The sequence below is a fragment of the Batrachochytrium dendrobatidis genome (assembly GCF_000203795.2).
Source record: "Batrachochytrium dendrobatidis JAM81 unplaced genomic scaffold BATDEscaffold_3, whole genome shotgun sequence".
In the NCBI taxonomy this organism is placed as follows: domain Eukaryota; kingdom Fungi; phylum Chytridiomycota; class Chytridiomycetes; order Rhizophydiales; genus Batrachochytrium; species Batrachochytrium dendrobatidis.
Window position 1 is genome coordinate 1,405,033 of NW_006281101.1, and position 20,530 is coordinate 1,425,562.

General features: G+C 38.4%; 6 protein-coding genes across 6 annotated transcripts; 2 read left to right on the top strand and 4 right to left on the bottom strand.

Moving 5' to 3' along the window:
- Positions 1-163: 163 nt before the first annotated feature.
- Positions 164-3,632, top strand: BATDEDRAFT_33018 (mismatch repair ATPase MLH1). The gene is made up of 11 exons (XM_006677328.1): positions 164-244; positions 380-690; positions 761-854; positions 932-1,066; positions 1,181-1,382; positions 1,454-1,705; positions 2,023-2,109; positions 2,470-2,640; positions 2,703-2,784; positions 2,935-3,365; positions 3,441-3,632. The coding sequence occupies exons 1-11, from the start codon at positions 170-172 to the stop codon at positions 3,593-3,595; spliced, it is 1,995 nt and encodes a 664-aa protein (XP_006677391.1). The 5' UTR covers positions 164-169; the 3' UTR covers positions 3,596-3,632.
- Positions 3,633-4,701: 1,069 nt separating this feature from the next.
- Positions 4,702-5,846, bottom strand: BATDEDRAFT_87080 (uncharacterized protein; the record flags this gene model as incomplete). The annotated part of the gene is made up of 5 exons (XM_006677611.1): positions 4,702-4,940; positions 5,031-5,112; positions 5,217-5,326; positions 5,449-5,559; positions 5,741-5,846. The coding sequence occupies 5 exons, from the start codon at positions 5,844-5,846 to the stop codon at positions 4,702-4,704; spliced, it is 648 nt and encodes a 215-aa protein (XP_006677674.1).
- Positions 5,847-6,116: 270 nt separating this feature from the next.
- Positions 6,117-7,698, bottom strand: BATDEDRAFT_10135 (uncharacterized protein; the record flags this gene model as incomplete). Its single annotated transcript, XM_006677086.1, has 3 exons — positions 6,117-6,477; positions 6,559-7,090; positions 7,176-7,698. 3 exons carry the CDS (start codon positions 7,696-7,698, stop codon positions 6,117-6,119), a joined length of 1,416 nt encoding a protein of 471 aa, XP_006677149.1.
- Positions 7,699-8,971: 1,273 nt separating this feature from the next.
- BATDEDRAFT_23666 (uncharacterized protein) lies at positions 8,972-12,406 on the top strand (the record flags this gene model as incomplete). Its single annotated transcript, XM_006677281.1, has 11 exons — positions 8,972-9,017; positions 9,203-9,477; positions 9,583-10,159; positions 10,242-10,295; positions 10,564-10,668; positions 10,766-10,891; positions 10,975-11,162; positions 11,277-11,336; positions 11,421-11,591; positions 11,875-12,004; positions 12,099-12,406. The coding sequence occupies 11 exons, from the start codon at positions 8,972-8,974 to the stop codon at positions 12,404-12,406; spliced, it is 2,040 nt and encodes a 679-aa protein (XP_006677344.1).
- Positions 12,407-12,455: 49 nt separating this feature from the next.
- BATDEDRAFT_19082 (uncharacterized protein) lies at positions 12,456-16,213 on the bottom strand. The gene is made up of 12 exons (XM_006677144.1): positions 15,979-16,213; positions 15,621-15,796; positions 15,456-15,544; positions 15,173-15,344; positions 14,862-15,081; positions 14,584-14,791; positions 14,181-14,507; positions 13,725-14,086; positions 13,314-13,638; positions 13,108-13,233; positions 12,697-13,035; positions 12,456-12,620 (listed from the first exon to the last, which is right to left on the bottom strand). The coding sequence occupies exons 2-12, from the start codon at positions 15,721-15,723 to the stop codon at positions 12,513-12,515; spliced, it is 2,379 nt and encodes a 792-aa protein (XP_006677207.1). The 5' UTR covers positions 15,724-15,796; positions 15,979-16,213; the 3' UTR covers positions 12,456-12,512.
- A 3,359-nt stretch (positions 16,214-19,572) lies between these two features.
- BATDEDRAFT_7145 (uncharacterized protein) lies at positions 19,573-20,225 on the bottom strand (the record flags this gene model as incomplete). The annotated part of the gene is made up of 2 exons (XM_006677042.1): positions 19,573-19,794; positions 20,145-20,225. Coding segments are annotated over 2 exons (303 nt in total), but the record flags the coding sequence as incomplete, so codon positions are not given.
- Positions 20,226-20,530: the final 305 nt, after the last annotated feature.

The window sequence follows — 20,530 nt, forward strand, 5'->3', positions numbered from 1 at the left end:
GAGCAGCTCTCTATTCTCGCCTATGTGTGGGTGGGCTGAATCAAGATGTGAATAAACCCAACATGTATCGATGTATTTGTTTCCGATTCTATTGTCTGTATTGATGGCTTGAGTGTTACTATCTAAAGAATTGGTTTGGAAATTCTTGTCTAATTTCTGGACAATCGCCATGTCAGCGTCCAACACCAACCCTCGCATTAAGCGACTGGATGAAGTCACTGTAAATCGGATCGCAGCTGGAGAGGTTGGTTTGAAATACTTGCCATCATTGCATTCACTTTTTCGTTAGTTTGGCTTTTGTGCTCCTTAAACCTACTCATGCCGAGTGATCTTTGAAATAAACCTACTCTTGATATCCAACTCTTTAATCCTCAACTAGATTATTCATCGTCCAGCCAATGCACTCAAGGAGCTTCTTGAAAACTCTCTTGATGCAGGATCCACCGCCATTCAAATCATACTTAAAGAAGGTGGGCTCAAGCTTCTGCAGATCCAAGACAATGGTCATGGTATCAACAAGGACGACCTGTCCATTGTATGTGAACGATTCACTACTTCAAAACTGTCCAAATATGAAGATTTGAATAAAATTGCTACGTATGGGTTTCGAGGAGAAGCATTGGCGAGTATTAGTCATATTGCTCATTTGAGTATTACCACCAGGACTGTAGATTCGTTTTGCTCTTGGAGGTAATGCGTCATGAAATACTCAAACTACTGATGGGCTGGTTAATCTAATCTGTTGATTGTAATGTATTAGAGCATGCTATTCAGATGGGAAACTTGTTTCTGCTAAACCAGGCGGATCTGTTGATCCTAAACCATGTGCTGGAAATGTTGGTACTTTAATATCTGTAAGCACATGATTCTATACGATCAGCATGCATGTTCTGTTTGCATCGCTTTTTACACATGAAATGGCTTAATATAGGCGGAAGATTTATTCCATAATGTGCCCATTCGACGCAAATCACTCAACAACACAAATGAAGAGTATAATCGAGTGCTGGAAGTTGTTCAGCGCTATGCTATTCATAATAACAATGTCAGCTTTACATGTAAAAAGGTAATATTTGCTATTACTGCAAAATTATTTAGAATACACTGCACTTTTAATAGAGGATTGGCTGATTGCTTATTTAATGCATTGGTTTTTGAATTACCAATACATTTTTATTAGCAAAATGCCCAAATATCAGACTTGCAAACTCCATCAAGTGCATCTAAACTGGACAACATTCGTACTGTCTTTGGAAATACAGTTGCTCGCGAATTGTTGGAATTTACAGTAGATTCGGCTAGATGGGAATTCAAAGCTTCAGGATATATCTCGAATGCCAACTTTAACATGAAAAAGTTTCATTTGCTACTATTTATCAATCGTATGTATTGCTCAGCCTTTTGCTTTAATCCCAGCTACTCAAAACAGTACTCATATTTTGCTATTGATTAGATCGACTGGTTGAAAATCACAATATCAAAAAGTCGCTTGAAGCACTCTACTCCAAATATCTCCCAAAGCGTACACATCCATTTGCCTATATCAGCTTGGAAATTAAACCTCAAAATTTAGACGTGAATGTGCATCCAACCAAGCGGATTGTTCAATTTTTGCATGAAGATAGTATTATTGAAGTGCTATGTGATGCTGCTGATTCACTTTTAGCCGAAGCGAATAATTCACGTGTATATTATATGCAAGCAAGTATTGAATTGATGGCATTTTTAATCCGATACTGATACTTGAATGTATTAACTGTAATGTGGATTATGGGTTTAGACAACACTTAATGTAGGAGTGCCGACATTTTCCAATGATCTTGCTAGTCAATCATCTCTTGGGAAAGCCCTTGGTGTCAATCAACCTGTTCTATCAGCCTGCAGTGAAACAGTACCAACACTAACTACGCCATCTAAACCTCAAGGTTTGGGTTGCATATTCACCTGCTTTTATATTTCAAACATTGACTGGCTCAACTAATATTTTTGAAATATTTTGAAAATGGGATACAATGTTGAAAGAATCAAAGCGTCCACCAGAGCACAAGTTTGTTCGAACAGACAATCGCGTACGTACACTTGACGAGTATATTCAACATACCCCATCTGGTATTTTGGAATCTGCTGGATCAAGCCAAAAAGCATCAGAATTCGGGGATGATGTACCTTTATCACATGATTTAGCCTTGTCATTTTCAAAGCGGCCTAAACTGAATCCAACTTCAAATAGTGGAGCAGCTTATCGGTCTGATACCGCGTTGACTGAGGCGGATAGTCATCTCAATAAATGCACGACAGTTGAAGTACAGGACAGTATCGAATCCGCCAGTGATGATGCATTTGAAAATACGCCATTGATACAACTTCAACAAGACAAAAAAGTCAAGCAGTCATTTTCAACCTCATCCAACTCAAATGCTTTAATCAGTTCATCGTTCGATATTGCTGCTTCTAAAATAAATCTATCAGGCAGTACAGACAAAGTGGATAGAACACGTACGGATGCTGCTGGAAATGATGAGACTGATATGTCCATCACTAGCCAAAAAGAAGTACCAATACCTGATCGTCAATTTGTTGATGTACGGCTTACCAGTGTTTTAGAACTTCGGAATGAGGTTATTGAAACAGAGCACAAATGTAGGTAACATATGCTCTACGAGTGATGGCAATTGATAAAAGTGACTAATCTTTATTTTCAGCTGTGACAGAGTTGTTTCACGAACATACATTTGTTGGATGTGTAAATGATACATTGGCTCTTATCCAACATCACACTAAACTGTATCTTATCAATTATCAAGAGATCAGGCAAGTTGCTGCTTGATATATGGCAATCTTGCTGTGATGTATCTATTTGCTCTTATTGATAGTAATTTGCTTGAACAAATGTTGTACTAATTTAAACCATACGATTTTTGATTATAAACTTAGTCGCGAGCTTTTTTATCAACTTGTTCTTCGAGGCTTTTCAAACTTTGGATCAATCCACCTTGATACTCCACTATCGCTTACTGAGCTTGCGCTGATAGCTTTGGATGAAGGAGACTGCTGGGACGATTCGATGCTTTCTAAATCTGATATTGCTGCCAATGTTGCCGATACACTTTGTTTACAACGCGAGATGCTTCAAGAATACTTTTCCATTGGCATTAGCTTGGATGGGTGTTTGGTGTCACTTCCAGTACTAATGCGTGGTGAATATTTGCCAAATTTAGATTATCTCCCCGAGTTCATTTTGCGCTTGGGTGGGCATGTGTCATGGGATGCAGAAAAAGCATGTTTCAAATCCATTGCAGAAGAAATATCGGTGTTTTACAGTGTAAAAGCTCCTTTTGTAGATCAACAGGCTGATCATTCTAAAAGTACTTTGGACAACAAGACTGAACATGATGCACCAGTAGTGCATACACTCACAGCCATGTTTCATTCATCAACAGATTCACATATGGTGCAACATCGACACATGATTGAGCATGTGCTGTTTCCAGCAATTAAACGATACTTGATTGGTACAAAACGGTTTCTGAACGAAAAACTTTTATCCCAAATCGCCGATTTGCCTGACCTGTATCGTATTTTTGAGCGATGCTGATTTCATTTCAAACTTAATATTATGTATTACATCGATTACTTTTGATTTGATTTGGAGTTGATTATTTAAAATACAACATTGCATAACTGGACATAGTAATAAGCATTTTAGATATTGGACTGATTGGTCTTGCGTGTCAAATGCATTCATATCTCAATGGGCTATGCAACTTGATGCAGATGTTTAGCGACATTGTAAAAATCAATTTGTATTTTTTATCATTGCTGCATTGTATTAATCTGATTATCAAATATATATTTGGCTCAGGCAAAAAATGATGGAAACTATTTACGCCAATCGTCTGTCTGTTTCCAACTCCAGTATATCATTGAGATATAGTAGACATTCTCCAACTTTCATTACTGAAAATAGCTATAATAATCCAAACAACGCACATTATACTTTTAGTCATGAGTACATACATCTAAATAGGACTGATGTATTGTTTAGTTTTTTGTCAACTTTTGTATTTGTTGTTCTTTTAGCATCAACAATTGCTCGAGTTTTGATACCTTGAGTTGTAAGATCTACTCCAAAAACAAAAACCAAATGAGTGACACGCCACATTTAAAAGTGTTGGCCAATTTTTTGGTTGGTAATTATACATGTGTACATAATATATTGCCTACATTGATTGTATCCTGCAAGTCAATGATCAATTCTTTGTCGTGTTGTTCGGGTCGAATAGATGGCAATTTAGGCATTACAGAACTATCGGGTTGCAGAGTTGCAGGATTTTGATGATGTTGATGGATGGCTTTACTAGATATATTTTGTGTTGGTTGATGTGGACTGAATGCAATGGTGGAAGATCGACGCGACTGCATTGTTGTATTGGGTTGACTTTGCGTAGTATAGTATGAACCCGTTGACTGAATTTGGTTTATAGACTGAGGTGCTGAACACGACAAATCAATGTGTGCATGACTGTGATGGTTTGAATGCTGTGACTGAGCTAGATGCTGGTTTGGATTTGCCAAAGATGCACGACGATTCAAAAGCAATGGTTGATGAACTACTTTGCATTTTGATACAAGACCAATTAGTATCAAATTGACTAGTCTTTAATTATTTCAACTCGGCTAAATTATCAAGTTTGATCCGTGTCATTCACCTTGTCCACTCACTGTTGTAGTGTTGCCCTCGGCAGCTATTTTGTGTGACATATTGCTACCTTGGCTTGTCCAAATTTGATTCTGGACATTTTCTTGAGGATCCATAGACTGTGTAGCAGACAGGGGATGATTGGAAACCACATGCGAATGCTGAGCACTTTCCGTAGTCGAGCAGTACAATGAATTCGCCATGTGTGTAAAAGGGCTCGCTTTGGCCAATTGTGAATGTTCTAAAATGTCAAGTTTTAAACCTGAATTAGTTGCTAAACATCCATTTCAACTATCCAACAACAATCTTGCTAATAAACAAATGGTCATACCAGAATGATTAGACTCGTGAGAAATTGATCCAGTAGGAGATGCATTACTTTTAGCGGATTGCTTACTCAAATACCTATCGATCTGCATTAATTTAAAAATTAGTTTATTCAGCTTGATGGAATCAATGTGTTTTGTTTCAAATTAAACAATTCATCAACATGCCATGCAATAATTGTAAATCTTACCTTTTGGCGCAGCTCATATAATATATACTCGACGTATCCCGGCTTATTGCTAACAATGCACTGAATAATTTCATCATTTGTCGAATATCCAAGTCGGCGAAATACTTTTTCTGATTATAATCAAGAGTAGTTTGAATAAAAATACACTAATTAGCACTTGTAAATTCAAACTTGGAGGAAACAGTGTCAAGCAAGACCAATACATCAAGTATGGAATGGTGGAACAACTTACGATTGAGTGTTGTCCAATTGTATATTTTCTGTGATACAGAGTTTGCAGGCGAGAAATTATGCAAGTCGACCAGCTTTGGTATAAAATATTTGACAACCTCGGCGCATGCAACTATATGCCACAAGTTTATTAGTACAATTTCAAGATTTTAGTATGCTAAACATTTACTTGAGCAAGTTTTAATCGAGTCTAATGCATCTGGTCATCAACAGACGCGAACTCGATGTCATCTCGCCAACATCTGAAAAAGGTACACCATTTATATTCCAGTATAAGTGTATTGAAGTCTTACCACCGTCACTAAAGTCTCGAGATATATTCTTTTTTGGTCGTGATAAGTGAATGTTGTCAATCCAGGTATAGAGAGACTGAATGTCTTCTTCTCCCAACTCGTGCATTGGTTTTACGTATTGTCAATATGGGCAGCGTTGATGTATTTGGCGTCTAGTGAAAATAAAGTTCAACTGTCGATATTCAAACCGTTTTGCCATCAATCACGCGTTGGAAAGAAAGGCTATTTCAATTATAGATCAAGCCTATTCATGTTTAATCCAGATTGGCGTAAAGCCACGATATGTTGTATGAAATGTAGAGTATAAGGCGGCAATAAAACATTCATTTTTAAACCAACACATGCACTTATTCACCACACTGTTTGGCTGTTTAATTTAATCTCGCGACGATGTAACAGCAATCAAGGCAGCACCAAGTCCAGATCCATCATGGGCTTGCTCCAGAATAATATTTTCAGCATTCAATCCCAAGATTTCGCGAAGAGCATCACGCATACGACTTCCAAAATGAGGGTATTGCCCAAACAGTGAGCCATCAATTGCAACAATGCATCCATTGAGACGATTGGTTTTTGTAACAATTGCAGCAATTCCTGCTGCACTTAGCCGAGCTGCACGAGTACCTACGATTTCGCATACATGTTTAATCAACATTCTGTCTCTTGAAGTTGTATTGTTTATATCAAGGAGATCCGATAAAAGTTGCTTGACATCGAGTAGATCCGCAGAATGGTCACTAATTGGCAACAATAGAATGTGAGCAGTCAATTAGAAATAATGTAGAATGCGGATTCGTGGCATTGATGCAAGAACATACCGTTCAATCCTAGACATGAATGCAGTCTCGAAAGCATATGGTGTGGCCAACTTTTTGGACAGTTTTCCATCAAACAGCTCACCATCAGTGACAAAGTCGACAAGAATATATCGAACAATTTCACCAAGGTAAAGTCCAGAAATCATCTTTTCAAATATTTGAATGCCATGGTTGCTAGTATTTTTATCAACGAGTATATCGTATTTGGATCTGGGCATATCTGCATCATTGAACGCACCCCACTCGGTATTAACGATCATCTCGTCAGATCCTTCATTAAAACCACCCCATTTACCAATTTCGGAGATTTTCTCAACATAGGCAGCATTTGTACCCGTTCCAAAAATCACACCAATATGTGTTTCTGGGCGTGTGTATGCATGGGAGATCAGAGTGCCAACTGTATCATTGACTAAAGCGGTAACGTGCGCATTAATTTGATTGCGATCCAAAGCGTTTTGGAGAAGTTTGACGACATCCACACCAACTACTCCAGTGGCAGAAAACCCTTTGTTCCAATACATTAAATCACCTAAACCAAGAAAAAATGTCAAACATTAGACAGGGTCAACGATAGTACAATTTAAAGCAAACATATTGGTAGTATAATGCGCTACCTTGATCAAGAGCAGTTTGTTTAACAGGAAACGAAAATGTAAATCCGAGTTTTATACTTTTGGATAAGTCACTAGACTCTCTCTTTACTTTCAAGCCTTCTAACTTAAGATGGTCTTTTTGCTCATCCAGAAATTCTGCGACACATTTGGCAATGAAATCAAACAAGGCAAGTCCTGTATGATTTTTGAGATCGTGGCTAATGACGTATTTGCGCTGTACCATGCGTGTACCACCATTTCCATTCATAGTAACAAGACATACGCGAAAATTTGAGCCGCCTAGATCCAATGCAAGTACAGTGCCAGTCTCAGTGCCATTGGGTCGATTGACCACATGGGATGGAATCATGGGGAGTCCTTGGCCATCTTCGGCCAAGCCTGCTTTGAATGATTTTACCATAGCAGCAACAATCATACTGAGCGATTGGGTTGACAAAGTAAGCTCAGCACATATTTGAGAAAATAGGGCGTCTGTTCCCGCAGCTGAGGAAGCATAGCCTTTCAAATTTCCGCCAGATTCCATAAATGCCTTGAAATTGTCATTCACAGAAAGATGACGCAGCATAGTTTTTGCTGGCACCTGGTTCTTACTCGGACGGCTGCGACGAAAACTCAATAGTTGTGATTGAACAATCATCTGAACTGCAACTGATAGCACAATACCAGAAAGCAATCCTCCGATGTATAATTGACTCATTACTGTTAAGCAACTCAATATGTTTCAAAAGCGATTGTAATAGTGGATACTTGAAAAAGCTAAAGCCGCTAATGGATTTATGAGCCGATGATATAAATATTGTAAATAGCGGGAATAAAAATCAGCATCATATTTAAAATTCAAGTATTGAGTTGAGAAGCAAAGGGCGATTGAATGATTGACATGACAATAAGACTCAATGATTGACATGAATGGACAATCGGGTGATCAATATGAGATTTGAATGATCTACAACTTTAACGACATTTAAAACGTACATTGTCACCAGTCATGATCTTAATGTTATTCAAGACATCAAATGACGGACAAGTCAATACATAGCAACCCCTGGTCGATGCAGGAATGTCAAAGTGTATGGTATATGCAAGCAGACAAAAGGGAATTCAAACACATTTGATAATTTCAAGATGATTTCAAGATGATTTTACATTAGTTATACTCCACAATGAGCGAATGAAGATTCGTTGATCTTTGGTCAAATCAAACTCTCGACTCGCCAGTAAAGTGCTTTAAATGATCATAAACGATCTTTCAGTCTGGGTTGGTCAACTGATGCAATTTTGAACTTGAACAACTCAGCATGAAGGCGGTTGGTTCTGTGCAAGGCAAACATGGTGATTTTAGTATTGCTTCAAGAAATGCTTTTATTGCCGTATTCATGTAAAATGGAACTTTTTTGTATTGATCTAGCATTGACCATCTCTGCTTTGGGTTAGCCAATGGCTAAATATTTACTGTTTTTCTATTAGAAATTGTCGATTCTTCAAAACACAACACTCGTCATATAAACCCAAACTATAGTTTTAAACAGAGATTGTTGATTTTTAAAAGAACCATGCACTGAAACCCATATATTGGGCTTGACTGTTACATTAACAGCTCTACAAACTCATCTCTGTATTCTAAACACTCATATATTCGCGCTCTATTGCGAGAGAACAGGATCGCATATCAGGAATGCAATTGTTTTCATGCCATCACCAGTGTTTAGGTGAAAGAAAGTTGGTTTTAAACAAGTGTTGAGGATTGAAGAGTTGTGAATGCTGCTTTGAACATTTGTTTGGTTGTTTTTACAAAAATGAGCAGAGGCCAATGCGACCTTTTCAAGAGTTCAGAGGACAGCGGTTTTCAGTAAATATGGTATAAATTACCATGTCATGAGACTAGCTGTTTATCATATGTTTTGGCTCCCTTATTTAGTGTTCCATTTGACGTGAATACGGCTAATACTTGCATAGTATCGACTTGCTGTGCACTTTGATCAAAGCAATCATATTAATTTAATGCTCAATTTCATGCAATGTTATAGATGATTCTTTCATTCTTCTATCGGCATCACTCCAAAAAACTCCTACAGCTGCAGGGTTCGGTCCATTTGTTAGAGTCACTATTAAGCAAAATCATATTTTGAATCAGACGGCTTATATTACAATTCCAGTATATGTGCGATACGTACCAGATTCGATAATTCCCACGACAAATCCGGATGATTTAGTGGTATCAGAATATTTAGCTTCCATGCTATGGCTTGATGGTCAACGTCCAAGTATACATGATCCAATCGATGTCATTGTTGAAAAACTGGTAGGCTGAATGTGATACTGTACATCCCCAAATCCACATTTACTTTGGAATCACTACAGATACTGACCCGTCTAGTATTCATTATACACGTAACTATGTAAACAGGAAGGATCTGACATTTTAACGGCACGAGCTGTGACTTTAAAACTGGTCGATTTCATGAATTGCACAAGATATCAATTTCTTAATGATAATACGTCACTGCTATCATTAAAACTTTCCGGAAAACTCTTGTGCAAAGGCATGACATTTTCGTTGGACTGGCTAGATGGCAAAACCATTCGTTTCATTGTAGAAAACATTGCTGCGTTAGCATCCCAGTCGTTGGATAATCAATCAGTGGTTGATTCAGAGTTAATATCTGTGTGTATGTGCTGTACATCTGCATCAACTCTTTTCACTGTCCTTCCGCGAACACCTTCTAGTCTAGCCTTTTTTCCTCCACCAGAAAAAATAGTGGAATCTAAGTCACCGCCATGGTTTCCTGGTCTTGAGCCTGCATTCAATGCCTTGTCTAAAACAATTAATTGCATTTTGTTTTCAATGGGTGATCCTGCATATCCGCCAACTAAACAGGCTGATTCCGATATGGATCAGATTACTAGCTTTACAAATATTCGCGGTCTTTTGGTAGCTGGCGTTGCTGGGTCTGGAAAATCGTGTTTAGTTCGAGGTTTTGTAGGTAAAATCAAATATCCCATAGTATACAATGGCTGTTAAACTTGTTGAAATCGGCTTTAATGTTAATACTTGATTCATATTAGAACAAATGGGTATACCATGGTCGGTGATTGACGCCATTCAACTGATCTCATCACGTATGTACTTGTAATGAGTGGCTTATGATAAACTATTTAGTGTTTATAGCTTAACTATGCTGCGACATAATGTAATCTAGGTGAAGGAGATTTTGAGTATTTGCTGCTGGATGCGATTTCTAGCCGATCTCACTACCCAAATACACACTCAATTGTTATCATTGATGATATAGAGAATGTGTTGGCAGCAGGCAAGTTTTGATTACGGATATACGGGTTGGTTTAAACAAAGTATCTAACTATTTTACTGCCACCGCTTATTAAATAGGCTCCGTTCCTATTGAAAATGTTTTTCAAGCACTATTTGATCAAAATGTTCCACGACCGAAAGGCTTGAATCGTTCTTGTAGTTCAGAGGGTACACTATTAATTCGTAAGTTGATTTTGGATAGTTTGTATGTGCTATAATGCGTTGGATACCATTGCTTTTAAGTTGATCAGCTAAATTTTACATCATTCTTTGTGTTTAGTTATCACAAATGATGAAGAGCAAGTAAAAAAGCGCCTTGGAGCAGCGGCAATCTATTTTGAAGATTTTAAAATGCCTACTTTAACTATTGCCGATAGATCAGCTCTATTTCAAGCATATATTAAAGGTAGATCAAGACTGGTTATACTTTAAACAGTTACTTTGTTTAAATGGATGATGTTGATATTTTTGTTAAATTTAACTCGATAGATATTGAACATGGCGAAACTCAAATTTTGGCACTTTCAAAACAGACAAAATCACATGCATTGTCAGATCTGGTATCCGCACTTCAAAAAAGCATGCTAAAGTACGGGGCAGGTCAAGATAGACTAAACGAGCTTTGCGAAATCCTTAAAAATACGCCTCCGTCAGGACTCCGTGGAATTGCCAGCAAAGTATGGACTTGTTTTGCCAAATTATGTTATACACTACTATCTGGCTTTGATATTTTAGTCACCAAGCACATGATTAAACAACTTGACTAATACCTAATGTTGATTATTCTATAGCTTCCAGAAACCCAACTTTCTGATCTATTTGGAATTCAAAACGATATTGATCGTTTAAATGTAAGCATGCTATTGTTTTTGTGGTTTGAATGCAAAACTACTGACTGGTGTAGAATGACTAACTGTTTGATTTTAAACACTAAGAATATTCTCATCCGACCATTTAGAGATTACAACCAAGATCTTGCAAACGACTCTATCCTGACGGTTTGGCCACCTCATGGAATTCTCATCTATGGTCCACACGGTGTTGGAAAAACAAAACTGGCATGTGCACTTGCAAACGAATTGGCATTTCCGTGTATATTTGTGAATGTATGTGTTTTTAGTTTGAAAACAACAATTAGATGTATGATTGAAATATTAATTGATGGTTCTGTTTGTTGAGATAGGGTGCTTCAATTAGGTCCAAGATTGTAGGAGAATCTGAAAAGGCAATTGCTAAGCTATTTCGGCGTGCTAGAGCGTCGTCTCCGTGCATTATTTTGATCGATCAGGCAAGTTCAATGCTTTATATCTGCCACTTTATAATCTGTACATGACTCACATCATTTTTGGACTTTGATAAATGCATGCTCAAACAACTTGATTTGTATAGATTGAGCACCTTCTTACCACACGATCCGAACATTCTTCGAGCGAGGGGACTTCAAATCGGATAGTAACTTCATTTTTAACAGAACTGGATGGTGTTACCAAACATACTGCGCCGATATGTATTGTTGCAAGTATGTTGAAAACTGCACTTATTTTCATTGTATATCAACATATCTTTGATAGACATACTAAGAATCTGCATACGATTGACAAACCCATCAATAGCCTCACAAACAACTAAAACAATTGATCCAGCAGTGTTAAGACCGGGACGTATTGGTATACATGTAAAACTGACTTTACCCAACCGATCCAGCAGACTCGACATGTTTAATGGCGTGCTACAACAAATGCCCTGTGATATAGCTGTGGAAGATATAGATATTGCTGTTGATCGCACCCAAGGCATGTCATTTTCAGACATTTCAGGAATATGTCGTGAAGCTGCCATGATTGCTATTCGCACAGGTGCTTCTACAGTGGTATTTAAGCATATATCATCTGCTATTGATGCCATGGCCAACTCTGATTGAACTCATACTGTGTTGGATTAATAAATAGTATCCATAAAACAGCTATATTGCATATTTAATTAGTTTACTCGATGATTTTTATTATTCAACTTTGATATCTAAAAGGTTACGGTCTCAACATAATTTTGCCACGTCCACGATCTAGACTAAACGATTGCTGAAATAGATCACTTTCATAATAGGTTGTCAAGTCAAACATACGATGCTCCTTTGCCTGTATTGAAATATAAAAATAAGTTTGATTAGTTAGCACGGGTGATATGTCAGATTGTAAAAATGATGTGACATACCCTCAGTTCAAATTCTTCACAATCGATTTCGACACGACCAATAGCACTGTTGCCACGAAGGTATTCAAAACGCATGTGTTCCTTTAGAATATCAGAAAGAACATGGTGCATCAGTTCATGCATATCAACATCGCTGGAAATGTACTTGTCAAAAACACGAGAAAGACTCTTTTTGACAGAGTGTTTTTGAGCACTGATAAAACTGCGGACTGTAACTGAGATGGCATGATCAATATCATCTTGGCGCACTGTGTCTCGAAGATGCATACGAGCAAATGCCTCAGACATACGAATGATGGACTCGAGGTAGCGCACCGTAATTGGAATGGCACCACCAATCTAAAACATGGCCCAAAAATAATGAGCCTGGTAGGTTTTAAAAATCAACTCACAGCTCGATAAAGTACATACCATAGATTCGCGACGCAATTCCGAATATAGTTTTTCCAGTTTGTCAACATCAACATCCCGAAGAGTGGGTCGAACATGCTCACGAGCATAAATAATATACTTGCGCAAAAATGCCTGTGGAATGATCTAGATGACCAAAGATACATGAATAGCAGCAAAATTAGTTGGCATGGTTTGACACAATGATGCAGTCAATAAGCCCTTACGTCAGCGTCGAGTTTTGGTGCTCCGTTATCCTCACCATCCGCTGCAGCTCCAGGATGGCTACGCATGTGACTGCCACATACAAATCGAGCAAGACGTTCATCAACAATAGGATCAGCAATATCCTTGACTACACAAAGAATATCGAATCGTGACAGGATGGGCTCGGTAAGCTCAACGTTTTGGGAAAAAGGTACTTGAGGATTATATTTGCCATAAATTGGATTGGCGGCAGAAATGACAGCACAGCGAGCCTGAAGAGTAGCAACAATACCGGCCTTGGAAATTGAAATAGACTGTTGTTCCATGGCTTCGTGAATAGAAGTCCTGTGATAAAATATTGATCAGTAACACAGCCTCTGTTAATATACATCATGCAGGAAACCAGCACAAACTGTACAACAAAAACATACCGATCCTGATCGTTCATCTTGTCGAATTCGTCAATCAAACAGACTCCACGATCAGCCATCACCAAAGCACCGCCCTCGAGAGTCCATTCACGAGTAACGATATCTTTATGAACTGCAGCAGTAAGACCAACTGCAGATGCACCTTGACCAGTAGTGTATACAGCACGAGGAGCAGTTTTTTCAATATATTTAAGAAATTGAGATTTGGCAGTACCCGGATCGCCAAGAAGAAGAACGTTAATATCTCCTCGAAGTCTATGCTTTCCTTGAGGATTCTTAAATACACCGCCAAATACTGACAAAGCAAGAGCTGTTTTGATATCTTCGTGACCATAAATAGACGGCGCAATACTTTTAATAATCTATTTAGCAAGAATGGATTAGATACAAACTCAACATCTTGAACTCAATAAAAAATTCAGTCACGATACAATTTGTCAATGACAGGTAACGTACACGTTGGCGAATACGAGGGTCAGCGGCAAGAGCGCGAATCTCGCGCTGATCATCTTCGTTCAAACGAGAGCTGGAAAACTGATCTTCACCTCTCGCAATATAGTTGGCTTCAATCACCGTGGCAAACACAGGGAACCCGTTTTTAGTATTCAAAGAAAAATCAAAGTTGTTGCGGTAAACACCAACGACTTCAATTTCTTCGCCAGGACGAGCGGCATCAACAAGATCCCATAATAAAATAACTTCGCGGTGGCGAGGTAGACGACCAGCAGGAACAGTTCCTGGACTTTCTTGAAGAGTTATTCGCTGATAATTCCTGTAAATAGTCTGTAGAAAACCAAAATACATGTTGAGAAACGCAAAAAGGCAAAAAAACTAGATTTGAAACGCTCCGACTACTAACCTCTTCGGAATTGACAGAAAAGCAATTCTTGCCTTGGCAGTTGGGACAAATACGCACACGAATCTCAGCAATAGCGTCTTGGTGGTATGGACCAATAAGCGCACCACACTTTAGACAGTCATATTTGACATATTTTAATTGAGGAAACACACCAGTTCGGCGTGTCACCACACCACGGACATTGACCAAAGTGTTTAGATGAGATTGTCTAGTAATTTGAATTGACAGATTGTTAAAATCAGCCTAGAAAAACAATCACTACAACCATTCAAATTTACCGGAGATCACGCAAAGTCTCGACAATCGGGAGATTGGTAATACGCACATGAATTTCACTTCGAATCTTGTCATAGTCTTCGTAACCAGTAAGTACAACTTCCATTGCAACGCTATCAAATATTTTCAAGATTTCGGTGGGCGTGTTGGAAAGAAAGTATGCAAGCGTGGCATTGGTGGAATATAAATGACGATAGTCTACTTCCAAGCTTTGTCCGTCAGCTATTTATAGCATTATTGAATTATAAAAACAAACCATCAATCATCAAAATTCTGATAAAAGACAATCAAACTATCTACACTAAGATGTTACCTAAACACATGGCTTTGACACGCTCTCCATATACAGATTCGCCCTTGTCGTTGACATAGGATGTAAGGAAACTATGAAACTCCTTTTTGATTGTGCGACGAGGTCCTTCCATTGCAACAAATTCACTCAGAGGACCCTTTGTGGCCATCAAACTTTCAGGATCAAGTGGTGCCTAAAACAGTTTTGATGATACATAATGCAAAGTTGCAAGTTATATATTGAAATCTCGATAAAATAAAAACATGCAGTAAAATTAAGCAATAGATGAAACAAGGTCACATACAATTTCGCCTGCATCCAAATCAATATCCATATCCAATCCGTCATGACGCCTACGACGAGCACGCATTGGCTCGTTTTCATCCTCTTCCTCTATATCATCCATAAAAACACTTTCAATTAGTACTTGTATCACTTTCAATCATCAGTACTATATCAAACACTCTACCATCGTCAAGGAAAGCAGCAGGAAGACGGCCTTCCAATCGAGCCAGCTCCCGATCGCGACGACGCATTTTAGCTTCAGCAACAAGACGGTCTTCACGGTTCATGGTGTCGTATTCCTCTTCATCTACAACAGATTCAACCTCGTAATGATCCAAACGAACGTTTTCTCGGTAGTCGCTAAATATGAGTTGGGTTAGCATACAAAGTGTTTGAAAACAAACGTATTTGGACAACAAAGCCAGCTTGTGTAACTTGGCAATATGTATTCCATAATGTTTGACATGAATTATACCATGACAGTCAAAAACAAAATTGATCTGGACACTATCAACCGACATCAAACAAAAAAACTACTCAACTTGTCAAGATTGTCGCCAAACAAGTCTTCTCCGTCGTCATCTTCCTCTTCATCCTGATCAAGGATATCGACAATTTCATTGTCGACAATGGCTTCATCTCGAATCCCATCAAGATCATTAGTGTCGTCGCCAAAATCATCATCAGAAAACGGAGCTATGGGCGAAGTAGGCAACGCATTGTCTGCATGACCGCTAGACTCTCCAGTCAAATCGTCCCTGTTTCGCTTTCTGTCAGTCTAATATCAAAAGTTGAGCAAGGTTTAGAGCTGGTTTAATAGAAGATCTGCCTGTGGATTTATTACACGGCAGTAACAGTGACCATGGTTGAGATCGTCGATGGACGGAATGGATTGACAGTCACATGAAAGCAATTGGTGATCAGCTAGCAGTAGAATGCAAGCATTAAACTGATTACATCAAGACTTATAACATGTCCGGCAGTTCTGATGAGCAACAGGACAACTGATCATCCACTTGGCTCAACCCAAATGTTCAATTCATGACCCAACTCCAACACTCATCAAACCCAATAATCCAGAGTAATACACCACACAAGAGAATAACAGTCCTCTGCCCAACTCACCATCCAATCGATAGTTGATTAAAGTTGTCCGATTTCATTCTGCAAAGAATCAGATTATGTCACGTGAGTAAATTTGACTTTTTCAATTCATTCTAGTTTATTGCCATATTCCAATCAAGGCTTCATATTCTTGGCTGCAGCACGCTTGATTCTCTTGACTGGAATTGCAGACTCGATTTCTTGTTTCAATTTATTACGATCGGCTGCTGAATGTGTCTTTGTTGAACTGGCTTCTTTTGTGTCTTTTCTAAAATTATACGCTGTAATCTTTTGATTGTGTTGCACTACTCTGATTGAAATCTGACTCTTCTTTTTAGCTGGCAATTTGGAATTCAATGCGGGTATGGTTTGTATCGACGATTTGCGTAGAGACTTGTGCAACTTCAATGGAATGGCGTGTGAGTTGGTCGTTATTCCAGTATCTATCTTGGTCTTTTTTTTCATTCCTTTTGGTTTCAGCAAAACCAAACCATCTTGAGCATCCGCAAAGTCATTATGCATCAGATCTGTAGCTTGGTGATGCTTTTCTATTGATAGATCGCTATTACTGTCTTCGTACCTCATATCATCATCGATATTGTAAATGGTGTTTAAATCCGTAAATCTTACTTCACGTATGGTCTTTAGACCATTTGGGAAATCAATGTTATCTGCAGTCTGCTGAGTAGTACTTAAACAACTTGTAATGGTTGAGATGTCTGGCTTGTTGGGTGTAATCACGTTGACTGGAGGTGCATCTGATACACTGCTGCACACTTCCCAAAATATCTTTAGCTCCGGTATCTTGATAAACTCTTGATCACTTTGTGAAGTTATTTGTTTCTTTAGAGGTTCTTGTACAGTCTTGGAATACAGCGTATAATCACTCACTATTAATTTGATAATTGTATAGAAATGGCAAAAACTGATTATTCAGTGATATAAAAAACTAGAAAGGCTATTTGTTTTGCTTCACCTTTATAAGATTCCGACTCCTTGTAAGAAACAGTAAGCTCAGGCATCGTGTACTCAGTACAGCTGTCATTATCCACATTATCTGTATGGAAAATCAGATCAGATTGTTTAAAAGACTCCAATTTAGACTCAGTTTCTGGTCGAGTAAAACATGGCTCATTAACATTGGAATTTGAAACTTTTTCCATGTTGTTTTGAATACTACTGCATTTATCGTTAGTAGTGCAATGAGATACTGGAAAAATATCGTCCCGAGTGGCATCTAATGATGTGTCGAGTTGACTAGCGCTGTCACAAGAACACTTTAAAAAGTCGTGAGCAGGCTGAGATTGTTCTTGAGAATCATGTAAATCGTATGGATCGCGTTGGCATGATTTGCATGCAGTTTCTTTTACAATAGTTTTTTCATTAGTGGCTTGGACAGACTGCTGATGTTTACCTATTGATAAAACACCAGACAAGGTAGATGGAGGTCGGGACGATGAAATGGATAGAGACGATGATGAGGCGCGTAATACCAGTTTTTGCAACTGTTGGCGGATTTCATCAGCCTGATTGGAGAAAGATGCCGGTCTGTTTTTACAATATCTACCAAAGTCGCGCATAAGCGATATCTGTTGACTCGGTATAGACTTTGAGTTTGATAAACGCAAGTGATTGTGCTTTTGATACTCAGACTGTGTAAATGCTGAGCTGGGACGACGTTGATATGCGACAGATGAATTCGCACTCCCCTGCTGTCGTGATGGCTTCCATACCATTGGCGTATCGTATACTGAGTAGATTCGTTGCAATGCTGAACTATCTGATCCACAAGTCTCTTGTGCTGTGGAAAATGCCCGCTGGGATTTAGAAACTGCAGCTGGTGCTGATGCTGGTCTGATTAAATGTTGTGCAGACTTGCAATCAGTTGAAAAGAGTAAATTTAGAAATCAGTAACATTATGGTGAAAATAATCTATACACTGCAATGGTAATTGAATCATTTGACTATTTTTGCATTACCAAAATTAATCATCTGCCACTAGGTAGTTGATATGCTTACCCGTCGGTTTATTTCATTTGGTGCACTTGCATCATATCTTATTTCGTGATGAGTACGATTTAAAATGCTCGAATCAAATTGTAATCTATCATGCTGATACAAATCGGAGCTAGAAACAACCGATAGTCTTTTAGTATGGCAATTTCCTGAAATTGTAACTGCGGCGGGTGTATACTGATGCAGTGCTACGGCTTCCGCAAACCATTTACGGCGGATATGTGCAGGAATAAATCGAATACTGTTTTCCTTGGATTGAACGGGTCTAGCTGATTCATAGCTACGCTGATGAGACGCACTACTGGTGCTAGATATGCCTGTGGAGGAAACAGTAGCTGTTTTGGTCGAGGTAGTAGTATGTGGCATGCCGGCTGCTGGAATTTGTTGACGAGAACCCTGACATAGAGTCTTGTTCGATGCATATACACTATTGCATAAAGTATTTTTTTGATTGAGTTTTAAAGTCATGGATTGATATTCCGAATAGGACACTTTTGTGCTCGAGCTCATGCTTTGTTTTGGAGTAAGCTGCGTACGCGATTTAAACTTTATTTGTTGGCCTACTATTATAGGTTTGATTTGAATCAAAGTTGTAATAATTCTACAATACTACTTTTCAAAATAAAATCATATACCGACTACATTCAAACAAGAGAAAGTTTGGTCTATACACACTGTTGCACATTACACACTAAATAGTGAAAAATTAGTATTGCACAAGTCCTTGACTCAGTATATTTATAAATAGTACCACTGGTTCGGCAATGTCCTTTGAATACATATAGGCTCAAATTTTCATACATGACTGAGTTTATAAGATACACAAAAACGATTGGACGTTTGTCATATTGAAAGTTGGTCATGAAAACTGCATTCAGACCAGATTCATCATAAACATCGGCCACAGCAAAGCTGCCAGCAACTAAATCAGTTGAAAATAACACCCACTCCAAGAAATAAAACCACATTCGACTTTATTGACTACCTTTAAAAAACTTTCCAAGAAAATTATCATCCTTGGTAGTTTGATAAGGATCGTTGCTAAAAAACCGCATAACATGACTCTTTTGTTTCCAGAAATTCATTGTTTCCTCGTATTCTGTACGGCCTTTGAAAAGTAAAATGTCAATCACTTGCAGGTCTGTGACAAAGCGGTGCTTTTCAAACTCTTGACGAATACGAGCACGCAATGTCCTAGATGTAATATCCAATTTGTAGATGTCGACAATGGTTGGAGACTTTAATAAGACGCATGGTTTAACCAATAAAAACAAGTGGATACATGGTATATTAGTTTATCAAGGAAAACAAAAATCCAGTATGAATGCAAACACCGATATTAAGTTGCAATTGGGATCGGCTTTCAGATTAACTGAGATGCATTGTATGCGAATGAAACTAAATAGAGAGTGATACCACAGGATTCTATCCAGGGACCGTATACTGTTTCTATTAAAATACTATGTTTCAGTAGAATCGAAAACATAAAGTGCCAAACTGCAATACTCTATTGCCAAGCTTGAGGATTGATACCAAGTCATGGCAGGAGCAAATTGGATTCAAGTGATGGTGAGTGGCAAGGATTTACCGAGCGAATCCAGTCTCTGTATTGCGACAGCACTCGCTTTCTAGCCTGAATGAGAGATCCAGAAGTGGAAGTAACGACAGACGGAACAAATTGACTCATGGCTGCAGTAACTGGAGTAGCGGGCTAGCAGCGCAATGCTCGTCTTGATTGTTTTGATGTATTGGGGCGAGTGTCAAACCTCGATCATAAATGACCAAATTTTGAGATTTTGCCTAAAAGCAATTGGCCAATTGACCTGTATCGCAGATGCATGTAACCAGTTTGAATCTATCCTACGCTGCTGGTATAAGTATACAAATTTGAAATTATAATTCAAGTATTATAAATGGGGTGGAGCTGCATATTCCGGTGAAAAATAAGTATGTGCTTAAAATAAGCGTGGAAGT

What these genes read in the sequence shown, in the direction of transcription:
- BATDEDRAFT_19082 (XM_006677144.1), bottom strand. Translation starts at nt 15,723, where the DNA reads ATGAACCGTGAAGACCGTCTTGTTGCTGAAGCTAAAATGCGTCGTCGC. An exon ending in ATTTGGATGCAGGCGAAATT is followed by an intron (nt 15,345 to 15,455) that starts GTATGTGACCTT and finishes AAACTGTTTTAG; the next exon opens with GCACCACTTGATCCTGAAAG. An exon ending in AATTGCGTCGCGAATCTATG is followed by an intron (nt 13,036 to 13,107) that starts GTATGTACTTTA and finishes GCCATGTTTTAG; the next exon opens with ATTGGTGGTGCCATTCCAAT.
- BATDEDRAFT_33018 (XM_006677328.1), top strand. Translation starts at nt 170, where the DNA reads ATGTCAGCGTCCAACACCAACCCTCGCATTAAGCGACTGGATGAAGTC. An exon ending in ATGTTGGTACTTTAATATCT is followed by an intron (nt 855 to 931) that starts GTAAGCACATGA and finishes GGCTTAATATAG; the next exon opens with GCGGAAGATTTATTCCATAA. An exon ending in TGTATATTATATGCAAGCAA is followed by an intron (nt 1,706 to 2,022) that starts GTATTGAATTGA and finishes CAATGTTGAAAG; the next exon opens with AATCAAAGCGTCCACCAGAG.